Source organism: Pezoporus flaviventris, unplaced genomic scaffold (assembly GCF_033815535.1).
Source record: "Pezoporus flaviventris isolate CSIRO_AGI_PZ_B2104156 unplaced genomic scaffold, CSIRO_AGI_Pfla_v1 ptg000001l, whole genome shotgun sequence".
Lineage (NCBI taxonomy): Eukaryota > Metazoa > Chordata > Aves > Psittaciformes > Psittacidae > Pezoporus > Pezoporus flaviventris.
This window is the reverse complement of record NW_026892549.1, coordinates 20948328-20972018: the sequence shown is the minus strand read 5'-3', so window position 1 is coordinate 20972018 and position 23691 is coordinate 20948328. Positions and strand designations below refer to the sequence as shown.

Here is a 23691-nt window from a genome sequence, read left to right as displayed (position 1 = left end):
TAGCTATTTTATGCCAAGGAGTCAGTCAGGTAGTAGGCTCCTGTCCCACCAACAGCACTTTAAGAGCAGGCAGTGCTGCCTGAATCTTAATATAATACTGTGTTCATAAGACCATATGAAGGATAAACAGCAATGTACCTTGCAGTGTTCGGATGCCGCTTTTTCTACCAATTTTGTTGGGTTTTTTGTTAACCTTCCTTCCCTCTTTTTCTATGGCAGAGTTCATATAAATACATGTCAAGTTCAAAATTGTCTGGAGAAATGTATTGGGTTCCCTTTTGCCATGCCTGTGAGGCTTTATCTTTCAAGCTCTCCAGGAGAAATGTTCATGGTTCCTTTTTCCTGAAGAGCAAGCGAGAAATCTTTCCCCCCCTGTAATCCTTCCTAACAGTGACGGTGATCACCTTGTTGCAATTTCTTACATTTCCATGTTGGCTCCAAGAGGGTTTGCACGATTCACTGTCAGACCTTGGCACTATGTCAGTCAAGTGAAGCTTGCCAAATTGCCATGTCTTTTTGAGCCAGTGGAACAATTTCTTTGATCTCTTATGTTTGTTTTTTTTTTTTGTGTGGAGTTGTAAATGCAGGCTGCTTCCCTCTGTGCCACATTGTATGACTTTCACATAGAAAGAAGATTTTGAAGTATTTTTCTACCTATCCCAAGAGATTATAAATATTTTCTTAAACAAAAAAACATAACAAACCCAAAACAACAGTTTTACTTCTATACAGACATTAAAGGGGTGAAAAATAAAATACAGGAATGGAAATTAAACTTGCAGTGTATTTAAGTCCTGAACTATGGGAGAAGCTGATGTTACGCTGTGTCATTGTGGCTCCATGAACTTGTAAAAGAAGATGGGTTCTACTCCTGTTTCTGCCCTGACTAGTTGTGAAATTGTGGGCATGCTGTCTATGCCCTAATTCCTTCATCTAGAAATTGAGGATCCTGGATGATACACTGGGTTCTGCAGGACCTGTGGAAAAACAGTCTCAAAACACCAAGTTCTGCATCACAGAGCTCCACTAAGGGAAAGAAAATAACTGCTACTCTTCACTAGGAGTTATGTACTTGTCTGATTTTACCATGGTCTTGGTGTTTTACTTCTTCTGTTGAGTTTGCTCATACTTCACCAAATTCATGTTCACTCCCTCATCTCAAGAGTCCTTCCCATTGGCACCAAGTTATGGGACAAGTTGTTTACAGCAACAATGCCTATCTCTGAGTCCTTGACTTACGTGCAATCCATCTCAGCAGCCTGTCGAGGCTTATTGTGAACCCACATCCTAAAATCAATTGCAGACAAGGGATCCTGTTGTGTGTGTCGGTTTCTCCTTTCTCAGCGACAGGAAGCACTGATTAGCTCTTCCGCCTGCTCCTTCCAGACAGGCTGCAGGAGTTACTCCTGCTTTAGGAACTGTTCTTCACACAACTCACTTTCATCAAATGCTGGTGTGTCTTGAGAGGTGGCTCTGACAAAGACTAGGCCTGCTTCAGCAAACATCTGATACAAAACATCTTTATTCGTTAGTCCGTTACAAACCGTATGAGGCTTTCCAGCCTAGCCAATGCTTTGGAGAATTCGAGTTCCATGTGTAAAGCCCTCCAAATCTCTGGGAAGGGCAAGAAGTGTGATTGCCACCTGCAAAATTAGCATGCTTTCTTGCGTTAAGTATCCAGGTTTAGACTGCAGCAAGTTTAGAAGATCCTGTATCTTGGGTACTAAAATAAAATCCTAGCCCCCTACTTTAATATTGCCTTCTCTCTTTGTACCTTTTAACCCATACTGATGACTACTTCTAGGAAATAAAAAACAGTCCTGATTCTTCTTGTTTGTTGGGTAGTCAGGCTCCCTTATCTTTGGAGTAGGTTGACCAGAACTGCCAAGAGAGTGCAGGCCCTACAGCACCCAGAGCATTCAACTGGAATTCTATCCTCTCTCTGAGGCTCTGTTTCAGGAGGGGTTTTAGTTGGTTTGGGTTTTTTTCCTCTTTTACCTTGTTAGGAATAATTGCTCCAGCTCCCTGGGGCATAGATTTGCAGTGGCCTACTCTAGTACTATTGTTTATGAGGGAACTAGAGCTATGTATGTCACCGGAAATAACTTACACAGAAAAGAGAAAGTGCTGATAGAAGAGTTGTGCCCAGTGCTTCTTTCAGGAGGCTGAGATCGTCTTTGTCTTTCCTGTGGCTTCCCAGAATGTTTAGAGGCAGCACACTGAATCTTCTCTATCTTTAAACTCCTTCCTTGAGCTAGATGTTATGGTGATTTGGAATAGTATCATCTCTGGGAATGGTGGGGCATCTCCTGCTTTTATCCATTTTGGAGAACTTGGGCCTTTTTTATGATACCTTTGAGGCTCAAAACTGCTATGATGTAGTTTGTTTCCCTATGTTAATTGTCAGTTGTCAGTCACACACAACTGTCAAAATGTTACTTGTGTCAGGGCTAATATGCCACCTACAAAAATAAAAGAAGCTGATAATGAATTGTTTCAGAGAAATACACACACCTCTAACACAAATAGAAATTCAGTTGAAGTTTGTCAGTTTTATTTACCCAGGGTCTTAAGTATGAATAAACCTCTCAATGAAAATGGCCAAGTATAACTTCCTGTGGCTTGCTGTATTATTCTCTGTTCAATTTTAGTTTCTCTTCTGGGAATTCACATAATCGCCTTTTGAGGGTTATCTGCCTTGCTAGCTTTGCATAGTGAATTTGTTTCCTGTTGTTGAAAAAACACTTCTAGTACTGCACAGCTGTCAGCATAATATAGCCACAAAGACTTATATATATATATTTTTGGGGGGGGGGGGGGGGAGGGGAGTGAGCAATGGCAGTCACTTATAAAACTTTTTTTATTGTTCCCTAGAGTCATTCACCACTGCGAAAGCCTCCTCTTTGGGGTGGAGCAGAGCAGCATATTGTACTTCACTGCAAGGGGAACACCCAGAAAAAGAGAAGCCATTGAGAACTTTCGATAATGTATAATCTCCACAAAGCAGGCAAATGCCTAATTCTGTCTCATGCAAACTCAATATGAAAATAGCAAAGCGATTTTTTTCCCTACTGGGATTTGAAGCTACCACATCCATCAACCTTGACATTATTCCTTACACCAGCCTGCTGCAGAAATGCAGGCTACAAAGGAAATGCGGAAATGCCTTACTCTTGTTCGATTGTGCAGTTATTGTAGGCTTACCTGTACTTCCTTGCTCATGGAGAGCTTTTTGCCTGCAGATGATTTTCTGGAGAACTGTTTGACTTGTTCATACACAGGGAGGGACACGTGTATATATACATATATGTTAAAACCAGAGCTTTGAATATTCAGAGCTACAGCTACAGGGATGAGAGGGAAGATTCATCTCTGCTTATCTATGTTGCCCTTGGTATCTCTAACTGCTAGTTGTGGTGCTTGTTTTAGTATTGATTTCAGTGTGCTACATCTCATCTAGGGCTAGGGCTTATGGTTATGACCTGTGGCTCCAATCTTAGTTTGGTTTCAACTGGTAAAGCAGAGGTTCTCGATTACTCAGTTTTGTATGGAAGTTAATTCAGCAACGTTGGCTTTCTTGATTGTTTGTTTGTTGAGGGTTTTTTTTTAAAGGCAGAGATCATAAAACTACTGCAGAAAAATGTCTTAATTTGCCTTGTTTGATAATTTTGCTGCAGTGATCAACTTATGTGACTAGGAGTGGAAAGGGTCTTTGTGTAGTGTAGGAACAGCTTATTTCTCTGTGGGACACCAGTCTTTCATTTTGACTGATGTTCCTATTGTAGCTCTGCTCCAAGCACTCATCTGCAATATCTACTCGGAAGGATCAGTTCTCCTCCTTTGGCCACTATTTCCTGCAGTTAAGGCATTCTAGCTGATGTTTTTTGCCTGTGGGGAGCCATGAAGTCATATGACTAGTGGAAGGAGAAGAGATAACAACAGGCACCCATCTGTTGTTCTTTTCCATCCCTTCAGGATGTCTGGGTGTCCCTGGTTAGAATTTGTCTCCAGATAAGATATAGGGAGGTATCACTGTGGGGCAGTCAGGCCAGAAAACAATAGCGGGTTGAGTCCAAAAAAACAAGATTGATCAGTAAGTACATCTCTGTTGTCAATAAGGGGCAGAGCTGCTCTGTGAAGGTCAAGGCTGGAGCTGTACCCCACATCCCTTCAGCTTCCTCCTCTGATAAACTTCTACGAAAGCCATCACACTTCCTCTTCAGAAAGCTTGGGATCAGAAGCTCCACTAAGAGGAAGGCTGCAAGAGCCACAGTGTGTGCAAGGGCTTTCAAGCCTGTGTCACTTGAGTGGTAACTGTTCCTTGGCTGAGTGGGATGTTTCAGTACTTGTTTTTCTGTATCTGCTTCATCATCCAGTTGCAGCCAGTGTCTTCGATGGGTGAGTAAAGAGGCATTGCCTTCAAACTTATTTCTGTTTGTCATCTTTAGGATTCATGCTGAGCCTTGATATTCTTAGGTGAAACACTGGAAGATGTGACAAATTTTCTTTGAAGGTGGTGTGACATTCTTTCCAATTGGAAAGATCTTTCTGTCACAGAGAGTGAAGCCTCCCATATTGAGAGAATGTCTGCTGCCAAAGCACTGTGGGATTTTCCTCTCCCTTCAGAGGAGAGGCTCTATGAGTAGATATTATGCTACTTTATCACCTGCTTCTTTGACAAATCTTAACTGAATTTAGTGTCATAATGCAGTGCTGCTTATTTCATTGCTTAGTTGTGCCAGAGCAGAGAACTCCAATTGCACAATACACTCAGGATTAATCTCTTTGCAGAATGGTGGACTTACAAATGCTTGCTAGATTGATTTGTCATCCAATATATATGCTAGCATGTCAGCTAGAAAACTAATTATATCATCAAGATTACAAATTGAAAAGCTTTACTTCATAGCTAATGCTTGTCAGGCTGAATTGCTCAGGCCATGCAAGAAGTGTTGGAGAGGAAAAAAACTGGGCAAAGAAAAATGAAAAACAGGGAGCTAGAGATAGTTACATGTCTTGTGCGAAAACACCCATGCTTTTGTTGTTTTGGGAGAAGAGATGAGAGATTGATTGCTTCTATATTTCTGCGGATTTTTTTTCTTAAGCCCTCAAGTTAATTTTCAGTAACCTGCTGCCAAAGACTGCTTGGTGTCTGCAGGGAGTGTGGCTTGGGGCAGTGCTGGCAGTCTGAGAGTGGCCCTGAGGATTGAGTGTTCAAAAGAGCACTGTCTGCTTTTTCTGCTTGTTTGTGTCCCTTTCACTCCTGCCTGCAGCTTTCAGAGAAATAAAATATGTGAGGGTATGCTACCCCATTCTTCTGAAATGCCTTCTTCTGGCTCCCTCTATACATCTCAGTGGATTTTGTCTTAAAATTGTCTTCTGAATGTTTAGGAGACAATGTGATCTTCCCTACATGAGTGTTTTTAGAGTCTGTCTACAAAGGATATTTCATAAAGTTAATTATACTGTATGAAAGCTAATGAGTGTGTGTGTATTTTTGGTGCTGCCCAGCTGGGAAGCTGACAGGGCATTTCTCACTTCACCTCATTTGGCTTTTAACAAAACAAAAATGTTTTAATCTTAGTCAATGGCTCACCATAAGGCCATGCCAAATCACCTTGTGGAAACCGAGGGAGTTACACTGAGGGAAGCCCAGAGGAAGTTCTGTTTAGTTGTGCGCAGAGAAAAGGCAGGACCTATTCTTTCCTGTTGCAAGAAGTCAAGCAAGCTTTTGGAGGATGGGATTCATCACAGCTGCTGCTGTCTGTGGCTAAGGGGAGACAAGGAAAGGCAGATGAAAGAGAGAACTCATGAGGGATTACCTGATGAATCTCATCAGAGTTTTTTTGCTGCATTTCCCTCCTCTGCTGCTCAGGACAAACGAGCTGCTTGTGGTGGGGAGTGAATCTGCTTCTCCTAGCTTGTGAATTATGGCACTAGAGATTCCCTTTGTAACCCAGATTTGCACTCTATGCCAGCTTGCAACTCTGCAGCACTCACATTACTATGGCAACTGCTTCTGCCTTTTAGGCTGGTTTGGAGGCCAAACAAAATGTGCCTATGGCTGAGGAAGGTGTAAGGATGTTTGACAAAAGAGATATTACATTTGTGAGAAGGTACAAGGTAGCATGTCAGTGGGACAGATCCTTACAGATGCAGCTGAATAAGGGTGACTTGAAGTGCATTCTCTGAAGCACGTGTAGTTCCCACTTTAAAGTCAGTGAAGCAAAAAATGATGAACCAAGAAAGTTTGCCTCTAGAGCATTCTAATGGAAACAATATAGTGTCTCCTCCCTACCCATTTGCATCACCCTACTGCTTAAACAAAACAGAAAGCAAATTTAGTACTTAAAAAGAAATGTGATGTAGCAAGTAGAGGGTATTCCAGTCTGAGGTGCATTTAATCAGAATGATAGGGTTTATTAGTCTAATTCTAGGAAATGGTAATCAGTTTTCCTTAAGGCAGGATTAGCATTCATTTTGCTTAATAGGAAATAGTCAGGGATAAGTAGTGCTTAATCAGATACTAAATGTAAGTGAAAATGAAACCTCTGGACTTCTGTTGAGGAAGCTGCCAAATCAGAGTTAATCAGAAGACTGAAAATGTAATGAACACTTCAGTTTTTTGGGGATTTTTTCACTGTATGGTATTCTTATATTTTGTTAGCTGAAGGTTCAGAAAGGCCTCTGAAAAGAACACACTCCTTGAGCACTTCGTGAGCAGACGTGCGTATGTCAAGAGGTCCACGTGTTTATATTTTTCCCTCTCAAACACACTTCACTCACAAACATCTCGTCTCTGGCAGAGATTAGGAGGGTTTGTGGGCTTATGAGGAACATGACTGTGTAAAGAGTTGAATATTCTGCTCCTCAGAAGGTACTGATTCAGATGTTCATGCTCTCTAGATTTTAATAATATAAAAAGGTATGGGGAAGCTGTTTCAGATGCAGGGAAGCTTTGATGTCACACAAATCCACAACAGATACTGTGAATCATAGAGGTGGTTAGTATTTGACAGAAAGGGAAGTGGGGAACAGTTTCTGGAGGGAACCAAGGCATATCTAAGTGGATCTTTAAATACAGGGAGCTGCCACCTCTCTTTCTTGCCCCAGGGCAGAATTTTACAGAATGCATGGTTTTGAGTTATAGATCTTTCTACTCACCTCAAGATATATGTACATAGCTATAGGAGAGACAGTGGAGAACTAAAACCTATGTAAATGGAGCAGGGTGTGTTTGTTCTACCTCACTTCCCTAAGCAGACACTCTGGGTTAGAAACAACTTGCTGAGCTGTAGATCAACTTCATTGTGGCCTGGGAGAGCAGTTCTTATACTAGCTGTTTGAAATTGTACCCTGAAATGAGTAGGATCTGATAAAATATGCTTAGAGATGATTTACAATTATATAGGGGTCTAATAACTGAAATATCTTCGTTCTGCACACCTTGAATATAGCATTCCCATTGCGTATCTTGCATTTCACATTTTAACTGATGCATTGCATGGTTATCTCTGCCTTGTAACTCAACAGTGAGGGCAGACACCAGGTATGGATGGATTTTGAGAGAGGTTGCATAATGTGCTTGAAGTCTGGGCCTTTTCTCCAAGGCATTTGTGACAGTTACCAGTGCCTTCAGGAAGGGCTTGCAGGTGCTCAGTTAGTACTTGAAGATGGATGTCCTAGGCTAGATCCAGTGCTCCCAGGACATATTTCCTATGGTAAAATCACTACCTGGACCCCAGATTTTCCTTTTTTCTTCTTTTCCCCCCTGTCATAATCTACAGCATCTAAACAGCAAGTCAGACTGTTGCATAATGTTGTAAGAGCTCTGTTAATTTACTTTTTCTTCCAAGACATTTAAGCCGACCTGTCAGAATTTTCCATGAGGCAATTAGCTAGCTGGTATCACTGTTTGTCCCTGGGGATCTTTATCTATCACAATGATTCTGTAAAGTCGGGAATAGAAAAAGAAATTGCAAGAAATTTCTTGCAATTATCAGTCATCAACTTGATTTGATATCTACCAGATGTTCTCTCTTGTCTCTTGCTGCATGTCTCAGCCCTGGATCCCTGCTCTGCCTACATCAGCCTGAATGAGCCCTGGAGGAACACAGATCATCAGATAAATGGTTCCCACGGCCAGCCAACATGCGACAGTCAAATTGACGGGGAGTGGTATCGCTTCACTGGCATGGCTGGCGATGCTATGCCTACCTTCTGCATCCCAGAGAACCACTGTGGCACCCACGCTCCCATCTGGCTCAATGGCAGCCACCCACGAGAGTCAGATGGCATCGTCCCACGCCAGGCTTGTGCCAGCTTCAATGGGAACTGCTGCCTTTGGAATACCACGATTGATGTCAAGGCGTGTCCGGGCGGGTACTATGTGTATCACTTAATCAGGCCTAGTGTTTGTTTCCATGCATACTGTGGCCGTAAGTAACTGCTGAGATTGCTTTTCTGAAACCCCTTGGTCCCCATGATGCAGGAGAGGTAGTGAGCATCCATATACCTGAGAGAGGAGCTGACTTGTTTCTGGCTTTCTCACCCTAAAGTGAGAGGTGGTGCAGTGCAGTTGGTGGCCTGTCTATGCGAGATCAATCAGGCAACTTCACCTCTGAATTCTAGCCTTTACTCAGCTAGCAGAAATCTTCCATGGCTGGTCTGGCTGCAGTGATTTAATGCTCTCTGTGGACCCTGTGGTTTGTGTTGGCGTGCTGCCAAAGCCAACATTTGCATCTCTGACTTACAGTAATTAAACTGAATTGTTTCTTACCAGCTTCATTGGTTCAGCTTTCCTAATGTGGGCTAGGTCTATAACTGATGGACTAGAAACAGGGCTTGAAGTTGGCAATACTAGTACAGTATTTTTGTGCATGCTCAGTGGTTTGTGCTGACAACATTCTTGTCATGCCCTAGATTTTTATGACATCTGCGATGTGGTGGATTGCCAGGGCTCCTGCCTGGACACCAGTGACTGCACGTGTTCCCTTGGGACGACACTAGGACCTGATGGACAGACATGTCTGGGTAAGGGTGGAAATAACTTGTGTCAGTTACTGATGCTTTCTTTCTCCTTTGTTTCATTGCTCACGTTTCAGTCCATTGTCCTACAAAGCAGTACAAAAAAGGAAAATTATTCTGGAGGAGTTTTCTCCTCTTGCTGCCTAGAACAGGTTTTTGATTCCATAAATTGTTCCCAATTTCTCTCTGCAGGGTGAGATACAACATCCATTGACTGAATACATTCTGGTGCCCCTGGAGCTACACAGGCTACATTTGCTTTCTGCATGGCTCAGCTGCTGAAGGCAGCAGCTTCACTGACAGTAGTAGAGTCTCTGCAAGATCACAGTACAGTCTCATTGGTATTCAGGAGCAGTTGTGCAGTCTGCCACTAGAGACTTCCTTTTTCCAGCCCTGTTGAATGTCTCTTTCCTCCAAGAAAAGTTTCACTGGCTGGCAAAGGGCTAGTGAAAGCTTCAACATAGTTTTAGTGCTCTTGTAGGGTATTGTCCAGGGCCTGGGTCTTGAGAAGAGCCAAAGTGGTTTTAGGCAGCATGACAAGGTGGTATTGAGGGGCTGGCATTTGGTGGCTGCACTGGCAGAGATTAGCATGACCAGGAGGAAGGTGGATGGCTGTGAGAGCAGTGCTGGGAATGTGGACTTGAGGGATTTGTGAGGGAATCCCCATGAACCTTTGAGGAGAGGACAGCTGTGGTTGTGCGTGTGGTGCTGGGAGGAGAGCACCTGGACTGTGGGGTCTTAGGAAGAAGATGGTCTGTGAGGCAATGTAAGGGGCTGTTGGATTGCTGCAGAGCTGCACCAATGGACAGGAAGAGGTGACACAGAGGGAGAAAGGGGTGCTAGTGTTCACAGAAAGTGAGGTCTCATCTTTGTTCTTGTGTCTTGATTTGATTAAGAGGTTGAAAGCAGAATTAATCCAGGAGGCTGTGTAGCAGGTCACTTTCTTCCATACAGACTACAGGTGACAAAGCAGGCGTAGTTAGTTTCTTTCTTCGCGTTCCTCGTGTCTGTGGGCGTCAGGGTAGGGGTCACAGTCATTACAATTTGTGAAGAGAGCAGCCTGGCCTTGCTTCAGATTTATACTTGCTCACACTGATTCTTCAGAAGGGTTTTCCTTAAGCTGCTCCACATCTCTGCAGATGAGTGGCTGAGTTAGCTCTCAGCTAATTAAAAGCATTTATTGGCTGCTTCTGTATCAGACTTCCAGTCACAGAAGTGCCCTTGACAAGCATCAGCACTCAATAAATCTGTGGCAGACTCACAGGAAAGGATTTCCTCCAGTAGGGAAGCATGCAGGAGTCTTGAGCCTGTGTATCTGTGCTGCAGCTGCCTTCATCCCCAGATGGCCAGGGCAAGCAGGATTTCTGCACTGCTGCTTCTCTTCATGATAATCATATGGCACAACACCTCAGTTGTAATAATCGCACTAGTTTACCTACCTGCACCCTCTCTTGTTGTATGGCTCATTCATATTTCTAATGACTTTTTGTTGTGCATTGTCGGTGAACCTCCCTGTGCTAGGTTGACTTCTCTTCAATACATTGTAGGTTTTGAATCCCACAGTAGAACTGCTGATCCTGAGTTATATTTTCATTTGCAAACTTACTTAGAGGTTAGATTAGGTCTAGGACTTTCTGCCATGGGTCCGCAATGTCATGGATACACCATTCTGTTGCGTTGTAGAACTTGGAGGACCAGCAAGGTGAATTGCTGGTTACAGCAGCGCTTGAACAAGCCAACCTCTAGGGCCTTCTTACAGCATCTCTGTCTTTGCCAATTTGCCTTTCACTCTTCACTCTGTTTTTTAGGCAGCTTTAGTTTTACTGTTAGAAGTGAAAATATAGAGCCTGTCACATGTGTGAAAAGGGCCCCTGTCTGTGTGTGTGTCCTGGATGTGCTTTCTGCCTCCCAAGCCAGGGTACCAGCCATTTCTTTGGCTAAAAATATTCAACTCACATTGGTTGTGGAAGGAGACAACACCACTAGCTGCAGGCTGCGAGTACTGTGTATGTGTGGGATCACCCTACACCTAAGAGAGCTCATCTCTGACCTGTCCCTTAAATGGTATTTTTCTTTTTTCTTGGTTTTAAAGCTTCTGACATCTAGGAAATGGTAACTTCTAAGCTGTTTTAGTGAAAGCTCATGTGAAATCAGGTTGAAGAATGAGAACCTTGGAGAGCAAAGTACTTTCGGAGAGAAAAAAAAAAAAAGCAGAGAGACATACAGAAACTTTAGCCTTTAAAACAGAAAATAAGGAGGTTTTCAGAGCTTTACCAAGAGATTCAAAAGCATCTGCTGTGGGTTTATTTCAACAAATACTCTCAACATCTTAGAGGGCTCTACTGTAAAGCTGAATGCAGCCAGGGCAGAAACATGACACAGGTATTATACATGGGTATATTACTGTGGGTTATAAAAACTCAGTGCAGGCCTATCAAAAGGTTGTTCTGCAGCCTTTCTCCAGAGTCCGCTCCAGAAAACAGGGTGCCAGCTCAGGCACTTCTCTTTCTTCTGAACTGGAGAGGTAGGAGCCATATCTCTGTGGAAGCTCTTTGCTTATTTTCAGAGTAAGCAGCTAATGGTTGTGATGGTCTGTGAGGCACCAATGCCCAAATTAGGTCTCACCACAGTGAGTTGACAGTTCTGTTATGCAAGAACACCTGAGCTGCCCGGTGCAGAGAGCAGCCAGAGCTGCAGCAAGAGGGCAAAATGATGAAATTTCTCATGAAATTGGCCACATGTAGCAGTAGCAGGTGTGATACAGAAATAGGGTTTATTTTTGACCAGTTCTCATAATCGCCTAGTTTTACGATGCAGTGAAGTCATGTTAGCTCTATTCTAATGTCTTTGTGAGTGGAGAATAGTTTAGGATAACAAGATAAGTGCAAACACAAACTCCCCAGTATGTGGAACCAGTTTGGAAGTTTCCCAGTGGGACTGTGCGCATCTTCACTCAGAAATGGCTGCTGTGCGCATGTGTTGTTTCCCTCCCAGTCTGCTTACTTCCTGATGTAGACACAGCATAGCGTAACACTGCTACTGTCAGTAGGCAGCGCTCTTTAGCATTTTAATGGGATTGACCATCTTTGTGGCCAAGATCCAGATTATGAGGCCAGAAAAGCCAGTCCATGGTCTGACCAGCACTCCCATGTAACAGCCCCTTTTTACCAGGTGTGTTTACCCAGGGGTATGTTATGACATTGGTTTCTTTTTTTCAGATGAAAATGAATGTGAGCAGAACAATGGAGGCTGCAGTGAATTCTGTGTTAACTTGAAGAACTCCTACCGCTGTGACTGTGGGATTGGGCGCACACTGGGAAGTGATGGGAAAACCTGTGAAGGTGAGGTTTCAGCTATCATAGTCTGCTGGAAACAATATAAATCATTCTCCTTCCCTTGCAGCACTAGTTCTCTGTAGCTGTTTGAAGCTGGGATTAAATGTCACTCCTATCACTTCTGTGCTTCCCAGTGGTGTTGTTACTGAAATAACTTTCTAATCAAGCAGAGAGAAGTCTCCTTGTTGTTCTCTCTGTCTTGTGCTTTTCTATTAGGGTTTGCTTGTATTTGTCTCTAGTGGGGGAGAGGCAGCAGTGGATCTTCAAGTTTGGTTGTCCAGACAGAGCTAGTTATCACTGGAGATGCTGGGATTTGTCTCTGTACATTTGTATGAGAGTTGTGCAGGGGCAGCTTTAGCATTGCTGATTTTTGACAGCTAGCATTAGCTATGGGGTAAATATCATGATATTAGACAACATTAACATGATATTAGACAACACTTAACCTCATAGAGTCCAGACTGAGAAGAGGGGGTGCTAGTCTGTAGACAGAAGCTAGATTTGACAATAGGGATGTGTTTTGTTTGATTTTTGTAAGTAGTTAGTCGTGGGCTTTGCTGTGTGCAACTGCTACAGTTACATCCCAGTGGTGGCACAGCCAGGCTGAAAACCCTTGATGAGCTTGATAGCTTAGCAGGGACTTCAAGACAAAATTGTAGGTTTCATCTGTTATCATTAACAATGTACAGACATCTTTGAGCAGAAATAGGAAAACCCAGGAAAAAATGATGTATGCCTGATGTTTTCTGTGGTCAGCTGTGAAGAGCACTGTGCCCCCTCACAGGCAAAGCTGCTGTGTGGTGTGTTCACAGATACTGTGGGGCCTTAGACAAAAATAATGGCTTACATATGTGCCTCACTTCTGAGCTACCTGATTGCCAGAATTGAATATATCTGCAGTCTGCATGCAGACAACATTAGCTGTTGTGTGGCAGGCATCCATGGTGCAGAGAGAGAGGGATTGCCATTGCATTTTTGGGCTGCACTCCAGCCTTCTTTGTAGTTCATTGACAAATGGCTCCAAGCTGCAGTTTTTGTCTCTCTTTTCCCTCTCTTTGATAACAAAGCATATTTCATTTCACTTCTCTGAAAATTGCCTCTCCGAGCTCTATTAATAAACATCCCTCATCCAGATAATGATACTTCCCTGGGGAGCTGCTGTGCAGAGTGCTCCTTAAGTATACTTGTTAGGTTGGTTGGGGCCAAAAGTGATCTGTGGGCTTCATCCCTTCCACATCCAGCCCTGAACCTGTGGGGTGTCATGTAAACCTACCTGTGCTATGTGGCAGTCTTTATTCCTGAGCACTGCACTTTTCTAACGGGCTGGAGTAGTCTGTGCTTGGAAGCTTGTTTCTTTCTGTTGTTCTTAAAGTTGTATTTTAAGACCTTTTGATATATCATTTAACATCTCCTCCTGTAAGAAGGATGGTGCTTTTCATGAGTTTTGACACTGCTGCTGAGGATTTTTACAATCTTGTTAGTGAGTTTTATTTCTAAGGATGTGCCCTGAGCTTTGTGAACCATTAGAGTATGTGATTTACTTGTGAGCCACCTCACAGCTGTTGCTAAAAATAATAAATGCAAGAGATTTATCTTGATTATATGAGCTAGTGAGGCTTAGTAAGGTTAAGAGCATCTCAAAATTTCCATTCTAATGCCTTACCCATTACTTTGACTCGCATGGAGAGCCCAGGCTGTTGTTTTTCATGTAATCTATAGGATTGAGTATGGGATTTGCATCCTTTCCTTTATATTTGTGAAAACCCATACAGTCATTTCCAATGGTAGGCTTAGGGAGAAATATTTTGTATTTATGATTTCTTACAATATGTGTACTGTTGTTCTACTGAGAATACGTTTTCATTCCAAAAGATAAAAAGAATATCAAACAGTGAAGGTTTCAGTTTTCTTTAAATGGTGATACTCTGTTATTTTCTCTATAATAGAAAGCCAACAAGTGATAATGGCCTTACTTGCCTTAGTTTTTCAAATCTTCAGATAGTGTTTGGCTGACCTTTCAGGCTCTTTTCTGTTCAGGTGAGTCAATCCTCTGAAGAACTGAGATTTCATGTAAAACATCTTCCTAGCCGCTACAGCTGAAGAAAAAATGACAAATCCTCCAATTATCTGTGTTGCTGTCTCTCCTCTGCACTTTAGAATGGGAGAGAATTAGGAGGTGAATTGACCTTACACTGTGATCTTGTTTCAATCTGTCACAAACTGTCAAAATTCCTGCTAAACAAACTCCTACAAGCAGTGCTTCATCCTCAGCCTACAAAGGGGATGCAGGAACTCAGTACACCCACCTCCACAACAGCTGGCAAACCCAGAGGCAAAAAGCACAATGTCTTCTCACTCCTATTCCTGATGGGAGTAGGAGCTGGCTACCTGTGAGTCTGTTCTCCCCAAGACACATCCCCTGCAAATCTCAGGGCTTTAATTCTGGTGGTGACGAAGGGAGTGAGTATGTTTCCACATGGTAGAAGTTTTAAGAGGATTTTCCTCCCACCCTTTTGAATCAAGAAACAACATAAAATTTAGTCTAAGAGGATGTCTTAGAAGTTAGAGACAAGCTGAAGATTGCCTATTCAGCTGCCTTACGTATGCCAGTTATAGCATGTGATTTATTTTGGTAAGCTTTTTCACAAAATTCCTTGTTAACGTCATGGTGACATGAGAAACACAGGAGACTGTACAATTAAAAACAGGTTTTCACCCATCTTCTTGGAAGAAAGCTCTCACTGTGCTGTTGCCTTTGAGTTCTGTGTTGGTCATGGTGTTTGTTAGTCATCCAGGAGAGTATGTTGGGGGCCTGTGTAACTGCTGCACAGCTGTCTGAGGAGCAGTGTGTGCCGAGTTTTCTTTCTTTTGCAGAAATTGAAGGCTGTCACAATAACAATGGAGGCTGCAGCCATACCTGTATTGAAGTGGAAGACACATACCAATGTGAATGTCCAAGGGGACTTGTTCTATCAGAAGACAATCACACTTGCCAAGGTAGGTCAACAGAATCTCCCCGACAGCCTCTGTCCCCTGAATGCCGAAAGTATGTTTGAAGGAACTTTTCTTTTTGGTTTCTGCAAAAAGTTGGTTTCCGCAAAAAGAGTTGTGTTTTCTTAGTTTGACCTTTCCAGTTTGGTTAATGGAGCTCTGTCGTTAATGACAGATCATCCAAAACTGAGAGCCTGGAGATACTGCTCTTTTTACCAGGCAGGAGAACAGAGGCACAGAACCTAGCTGGGTGCCTCTTGCATCACAGGTGGTTTTGGCAGTGTTCACTTACAATTAAGATTCATAGAATCATAGAATAGTTAGGGTTGGAAAGGACCTTAAGATCATCTAGTTCCAAACCCCCTGCCATGGGCAGGGACACCTCACACCCTCACACTAAACCATTTCACCCAAGGTTCTGTCCAACCTGGCCTTGAACACTGCCAGGGATGGAGCATTCACAGCTTCCTTGGGCTACCCATTCCAGTGCCTCAGCACCCTCACAGTAAATAACTTCTTCCTAATATCTAATCTAAACTTCCACTGTGTAAGTTTGAACCCATCACCCCTTGTCCTATCACTACAGTCCCTAATGAAGAGTCCCTCCCCAGCATCCTTATAGGCCCCCCTTCAGACACTGGAAGGCTGCTATGAGGTCTCCATGCAGCCTTCTCTTCTCCAGCCTGAACAGCCCAAACTTTCTCAGCCTGTCTTCATACAGGAGGTGCTCCAGCCCCCTGATCATCCTCGTGGCCTTCTTCTGCACTTGTTCCAACAGTTCCATGTCCTTTTTATGTTGAGGACACCAGAACTGCACACAATACTCCAGGTGAGATCTCACAAGAGCAGAGTAGAGGGGCAGGATCACCTCCTTTGACCTGCTGGTCACGCTCCTTTTGATGCAGCCCAGGATACGGTTGGCTTTCTGGGCTGCAAGCGCACACTGAAGCCGGCTCGTGTTCATTTTCTCATCAACCAACACCCCCAAGTCCTTCTCCGCAGGGCTGCTCTGAATCTTTTCTCTGCCCAACCTGTAGCTGTGCCTGGGATTGCTTCAACCCAGGTGTAAGATTGCTTAACATCTCCCATTATATTGCTCTGCTTCAGCTGTGTATGCTTTTAACAGATTTATGCCATTAGAACTGGATCTTTTCATGCTTCAAACTGGGCTTTTAAAGTTTCAGCTAATGTGCTTCAGTTCCCTCCAAGAATGGGATGAGAGAGAGCATTTTTTGCCCAAGTATTTCAGTAGCTGCTCCAATAAGTATTCCTATGGATTGAAGCAGTGTACTAGTTCTGATACAGGGTGGTTTTGCTGTCCCTTAGAAAAGCAGCCAAGATAGCATCTGAAAATTGACTGTTGCTTTTGCTGCTTAGAGGCAAGGGTAATGCAATCCTTGGGAGACCTTCCATCTGAACTTTGCTCCATTCCTGTATGCAGGGAGTCCTTCTCGCTGACTCACTTGCACCTATAGCATGCAATTAGAATAACATGTTCCGTGTTTTGGTTTGCAAGAGCTGAGTGAGATTTCCTCTGCAACTACATCCAGAGTCCCCAGGGGTCAGTTTAGCTCTGCAGCAGTGAGTGCAGGGAGCAGAGGACCAGGGGGAAGTTCGTGAGGACTTTGAGTTGAGCAGAGGGTCTGTAGCTCCTCGTGCAATGACTTCTTACAATCCAGGACTTGCTCCCAGGATTCTTCTGGGTCTCATAATCCCACAGCTAGCTGAGCTCTTGAGGTGCTGAAAGCATCGAGAAGCCTGTGTGTCTTACAGAGAAGATGTCTACTATGATCTGCTGATGGAAGGATATTCAGTCAAAATTGTGTGTTGAGGAAAGGTGTGTGGGCATGTGAAAGATGGGTAATGCTGTCTGGTGGGATTCATCTGACTTGCCTGGCCACTTCTCAGACATGTTAGGCTCAGTACAGAGCTGGAGAAGCTGACTACTGCCCTGGTAGAGACAGACCTCATAGCTCTCTGCTTGTGTTCTGCCTTGGTGGGCCCATGAATAACCTTTGCAGTTGCTTCCAGATGTTTCCATGGGAATTTGCAAATGGGCTAGACTTGAGCCATAGCCCAGGGTAGGATCTAAAAATGCAACAAAAGGAAGCCTGTCATGGGCTAATTCGCTTGGGTTTTAGATAATACCGATGTGCTGGTGTTACCCGGTACGCTCAGAGCTTTCTGTAGTCTGATGCGTTACAAAGTGCCCAGATACAAGAGGAACAGACCCAGACTTCATGGGGGACAACAGGGCAGGCATGCCTTAGAGAGGAAGTTGGAATGATTCTAGTTGATGAATTTTCTGCTTTTTAATCTTATTAGAAATTCAGGGCACTGTTTTCAGGGATGAGCACTCACACTTGGGATTCAGGAGTGCTCCTCCAGCAGACCCAGGTGGGGAGGAGGAGATGGGGATTTCCAAAAGCCATGATTATACTTACTGAGTAAAGGTCTGACTGATGGATAAGAGCCAGAAAAGAGTAATGTTTTTCATCCCTGGCTCCCTGGAGCAACCCTAGCAGGGTGAAAAGGCCATTCATTTTCCAGCCAGTGTTTCTTCTTCTTCTGGGGCTGCTAAAGAGAGCAGCAGCATTGCTGGGTGCCAGGCTGTGGCTCAGGATACAGCATCTCATAAAGTGAAATTGCTTGTTCTTTTGCATTTCATGAATTTATGTCCCCACGCAGTGGTTTGCAATTTTGAGAAGATGTAACAGAATATATCTGGAACTGTACCACACGATTTTTTATGGCTTCTAATCAGGTTTAGAGTTGTACAATTAACAGTGCAGGGCAGGCACAGTTGCCTGAAGCAATTGGATCTGCAGCCTATCAACCCTCCTCTGCACTGTCCATCTGCGGGTCCTGAAGGAGCTGGCAAATGAAGTTGCGAAGCCACTGGCCATCATATTTGAGAAATCCTGGCAGTCAGGTGAAGTTCCCGATGACTGGAAAAAGGGAAATATAACCCCCATTTTCAAGAAGGGGAAAATGGATGAGCCAGGGAATTACAGACCAGTCAGTCTCACCTCTGTGCCTGACAAAATCTTGGAGCAGATTCTCCTGGAAGGCATGCTAAGGCACATGAAAATCGACAAGGTGCTTGGTGACAGCCAGCATGGCTTCACTAAGGGGAAATCCTGCCTGACCAATTTGCTGGCCTTCTATGATGGGGCTACAGAACAGAAGGACAGGGGCAGAGCAGTTGATGTCATCTACCTGGACTTGTGCAAAGCATTTGACACTGTCCCACACGACATCCTTGTCTCTGAATTGGAGAGACATCAATTTGATGGATGGACCACTCGGTGGGTAAAGAACTGGCTGGATGGCCGCACGCAAAGTGTTGTGGTCAATGGCTCAATGTCCGGCTGGAGACCAGTAACGAGTGGTGTCCCTTGGGGATCGGTGTTGGGACTGGTCTTGTTTAACATCTTTGTCGCTGACATGGACAGTGGGATTGAGTGCGCCCTCAGCAAGTTTGCCGATGACACCAAGCTGTGTGGTTCGGTTGATCCGCTGGAGGGAAGGAATGCCATCCAGAGGGACCTTGACACGCTTGTGAGGTGGGCTGATGCCAGCTTCATGAGGTTTAACCATGCCAAGTGCAAGGTCCTGCACGTGGGTTGGAGCAATCCCAGGCACAGCTACAGGTTGGGCAGAGGAAAGATTCAGAGCAGCCCTGCGGAGAAGGACTTGGGGGTGTTGGTTGATGAGAAAATGAACATGAGCCGGCTTCAGTGTGTGCTTGCAGCCCAGAAAGCCAACCGTATCCTGGGCTGCATCAAAAGGAGCGTGACCAGCAGGTCGAAGGAGGTGATCCTGCCCCTCTACTCTGCTCTTGTGAGACCTCACCTGGAGTATTGTGTGCAGTTCTGGTGTCCTCAACATAAAAAGGACATGGAACTGTTGGAACAAGTCCAGAGAAGGGCCACGAGGATGATCAGGGGACTGGAGCACCTCCTGTATGAAGACAGGCTGAGGAAGTTGGGGCTGTTCAGGCTGGAGAAGAGAAGGCTGCATGGAGACCTCAGAGCAGCCTTCCAGTATCTGAAGGGGGCCTATAGGGATGCTGGGGAGGGACTCTTCATTAGGGACTGTAATGATAAGACAAGGGGTAACGGTTAAAACTTAAACAGGGGAAGTTTAGGTTGGATGGAAGAAGGAAATTCTTTCCTGTAAGGGTGGTGAGGCACTGGAATAGGTTGCCCATGGAGGTTGTGAATGCTCCATCCCTGGCAGTGTTCAAGGCCAGGTTGGACGAGGTCTTGGGTGATATGATTTAGCATAAGGTGTCCCTGCCCATGGCAGGGGGTTTGGAACTAGATGATCTTAAGGTCCTTTCCAACCCTAACGATTCTATGATTCTGTAATTCTATGTTCAGAACAAACACTAATAATCCTCCACAGAAATCGCAGTTTTGGCTACAGCGTTCCCACAAAGGTACCAGCCAATGAAATACTTGGAATTTTGCAGACCATCCTAGTACCCCACCTCTTTCTGAAGTGTGGTGGTGAAATGTTCCTTCTCCCCTCTCCTGTGCCCAAGCCTTGTGTTCAGCTAGGCAGGGTACAGTCATGTAGTTGATCTGGGCTTTGCTAGTAGTGGTTCAAGGCTCCCCAGCACCAGAGAGCCTATTCCACTGAGCAGCCTGTGCAAAAAGATAGCCTCTGCTCCAAGCAGCTGTACTTTGAAAGGCCAAGGAAGGAACCAAAGGCTGGACAAGGAACATGGTGCCAACAATAACAGACAGTAGAATGAGTCACAGAAGCTTCCTACCAGCATCAGGGTACTGCAGGCATTGGTGCAAAGCAGGGTTTAAAGCTGTAATGCAGAGACTTTCTTAATACTTACAGATGCTCTGGGGTGTATGAGGGTGAGTAACTGAAATGTTTGACAGGTGAAGACTGGGTGAGCCTCTTAAGAGGCTTGCATCTTGGGGTGAGCCCAGGACAGGGATGCAAGAGATGGATGCTGACAGCAAGTCAGGAGAGTGCAGTGCTTCAAATAGATGAAAGAAGTTGTGAATTAAATTAATTACTCTTGGCACCCAGGGTAACTCATTTCTGCTGGGCATCTCAATGCTGGCAGTCAGGACCCCACCTGGAATAACATGTTTGCATATAGCCACGGGCTACCTTTCCAGCCCCTTTTCAGCTCCCCCTGTGATGTTTCTGGCAGTCTCTCTTGGGAAAATCCAGCCCGATCAGTGAATCACACTGATAAATGCAGTCTCTTTGCTTGCAGCACCGCTGTTAAATTGGTAGAACTGAAACACTGTTCTCTGTATTGATTACTCTTCCATATACAAATGTGTAGGGTGGTTGGAATTACATTACCAGTTACTCCAATATGGTTAGTATAAGGAGTTTCCCAGATTGTTTTCCTAAATAATGATGAGCTGGCTTGAATCAAAAGTGGGTCTGCTCACAGGTTCCATTCATTTGTTTCTGTGCCCAGGTGGTGGAGTGCAAGCAGCCAACTCCTGCAATGCCGGAGCAGAGGTTTAATGGGTGTCTCTTCTTTCTTCCCCTTTGTGTCAATCAAAGACATTTAGAAAGGAAGAGAGCCTGAACCAGATTGGTCCTGAACTTTGGAGAGTTGCAGTTGGGATCCAAGCTGCCTTGCCCTGAATTACACCTTTATAAAAGCATTGTATTTTCTTATCAAGTCACTAGAACAGTGAAGCTTTAAATCCAAGTTGAGACAACCAGGTCTCCAAAGGATGTTCATCTCTCTCTGCATTGCACTGTGTTCTTAAAGTCCCTTTGTCTCCTTGTGAGGTTTGCCACTTGATGTGCTCAGTTATTCCCACTTGCCTTCTACTGTGGACAGAGGAAAATTGAAGGTAGTTCTATAGTTTTCTGTTCCAACCCAGCAGTTTCATTATGCGAGCGTATTGCCTTAGGCACACTGCATACATTTTAGCATATAACCTTGAAAAGATCAACTTTTAATAAAATTACTCCCTGTAGGTATATAGTAGCCATTACAAATACCTCAGCTGGGACAGGAGAGTTTTCTTAAGGAGGGTGAAAGGTATGTTTTAGCTGTGTGCCTTGTATCCAAGGTCCAGAGTAGTGGATCATACAATAAATGATCAAAATTAAGGGAAGAAAGATCATATGAATGTCAGGATTGGGACTGTAATTAATTTTAGGAAAACACTTGAGTAACTAGTGTATTTGCAGAAAGTTTTGTCATATGATTTTAAAATGATACATGAAATTCTGCAGGGGGGGGATATGGATGGGAAGAAACCAGAATATATGCACAACTACACTTGTCCTCTGCCTAACTGAGTGGATGTGTATACACCCAAGGAATATAAATAGCAATTACTTTTTTAATTGAAGATTATTCCTTCTTCTTCCCTTTTTAATTTTGCCCAATCTCTACATATTCTCCCACTTCTTATGTATTGGAATTCTAATTTCTAAAAGTTCACATGGAGATCTGTATTAAAATTCAAAGTTTGGAAGGAGGTGGGATGAGTGAGCTAATAGGTTTGTTTGTCAGAGCTGGGTTTATTGCATAGAGGAAGTATTATTGCAGCATTTTGAGGTGCTTCCACTTTAGCTCAGCATCTCTATGGAATTGTTTTGACCTCTTCTGGGTTTGATATAAAATCTGATTAAGGGTCTTTAAAAATGGCTTTGCTTGGTGTGTTGTGAATTTGTTATCCATATCTGCACAGCTGAGTTTCTGCCACAAGTTTAGCAGTCGTCTTCATCATCTTTTGTGGCATCACTGTGCCAGGAGGATATGGGGCACTGGTAACCTAGAAGGTCGGTGTACAGTAAGCAGAAATGTAATATAGGTAGTTAGATTACTATGGTAAGATAGTAACCATAAACACAGCATATGATCCCCCTTTTTGCCCAGTAATAATTGATACAGCCCTTTCCCAGCTCCCTGGAAGATTTGTAGTGCTAACGGTTATTATGGGGACTTTTCTTGTAGTTCCAGTGCTGTGCAAGTCCAGCTCTATTGAGGTGAACATCCCAAAGGATCTGGTTGGAGGCCTGGACCTTTCCCTTATAAACACTTCATGCAAAGGAGTATCCAATGGCACTCACGTCAACATCCATTTCTCCTTGAAGTCCTGTGGCACTGTTGTAGACGTATGTATACCTATTGCTGTCCTCTCTCTTGGGATCTCTCAGGTTTGGGGACTTGGTTGTGGTTTATTTGGGGAATAAACTTAGCTGTACTATCAGAGAAGTTTCCTTATTGCCATGCAGTTGGCCTCAGGCTAGACCTGGGGTCACATCTCAAAGTGGGAGAGCTTGTTCCATCTCCTCTTTAGAGGTGTGCATCTGCCGGCATGGCTACAACTTTCTGCTCACCTAATCCTTCACAGAGGCAGCTTCACCATCGTTCCAGTGCAGAAAGTGCAGGTGGTGTCACTCTTCACCCTCCTGTTGAGATGGAATCTGGTCCCCTGATAATATTTAAAAGTTTTAGAACAGCAAGCAGTCAGGAGATGCAGATGAGCAGATAGCTCATCTCGGGAGACAGCTTGCAATTGGGAGCAAGTTCCTCTGCTTCATGCAGGAGTACAGTGCATTAAATTTAACAGCAAATTGATAGAGGCCCTTATTTCATAGGTGAGGAGGAACCTACATTCTGGTTGCAGTATATGAATTCACAAGCTGTACTTTCAGTGGCTAGCTTATGTCTGAGTTTCTGGAACAAGGTAAACTCAGCTGCTAGTCTGAACTCAGAGAGGTCTTTCTCAATGATCTCCCCTTTCCCTTAAACTCCTTTCTTTGCTGCAGGTAATAAATGATAAAATCATTGCCACCAATCTGGTGACCGGCTTGCCAAAGCAGACTCCAGGAAGCAATGGGGACATCATTGTCCGCACCAGCAAGCTGCTGATCCCGGTGACCTGCGAGTTCCCACGCCGGTACACCATCTCTGAAGGTTATGTGCCCAACCTTAAGAACTCTCCCTTGGAAATCATGAGCCGCAACCAGGGCATCTTTCCCTTCACTCTTGAGATCTTCAAAGACAAAGACTTTGATGAACCCTACAGGGGTGCTCTTCCCACCCTTAAGCTTCGGGACTCTCTGTACTTTGGGATTGAACCCTTGGTACATGTCAATGGACTAGAGACACTGGTAGAGAGCTGCTTTGCCACTCCCACCTCAAAAATTGATGAGATCCTGAAGTACTACCTCATTCAAGATGGGTGAGTTCACTGTTCTCTCTCTTGCTGGCTCTTAGACTGGAATTGGCAGCGGGGCTAAATTGCATTGCCTGTGTGATGCAGGACACACCATCCCTTCTTCACAGCAGCCTATCTGCTGTGTTCCTAGACCATCAGTAGCC

The 23691-nt window shown here is 44.1% G+C and overlaps 1 protein-coding gene across 3 annotated transcripts in view; it reads left to right on the top strand.

The window, feature by feature from the left end:
• The window catches only part of OIT3 (oncoprotein induced transcript 3), a 31949-nt gene that overhangs the window by 2021 nt on the left and 6237 nt on the right, over window positions 1-23691 (top strand). For 2 of the 3 annotated variants that reach the window (XM_061447209.1, XM_061447200.1), the window contains exons 3-8: window positions 8064-8438; window positions 8923-9033; window positions 12246-12368; window positions 15237-15359; window positions 22318-22478; window positions 23136-23551. In XM_061447209.1, the coding sequence (XP_061303193.1) occupies window positions 8195-8438; window positions 8923-9033; window positions 12246-12368; window positions 15237-15359; window positions 22318-22478; window positions 23136-23551 (1178 nt within the window). In that variant the 5' untranslated portion in view covers window positions 8064-8194. Of the gene's footprint in view, window positions 1-3479; window positions 4399-8063; window positions 8439-8922; window positions 9034-12245; window positions 12369-15236; window positions 15360-22317; window positions 22479-23135; window positions 23552-23691 lie in introns of those variants that run through there. The other variant, XM_061447188.1, reaches the window with a different exon arrangement.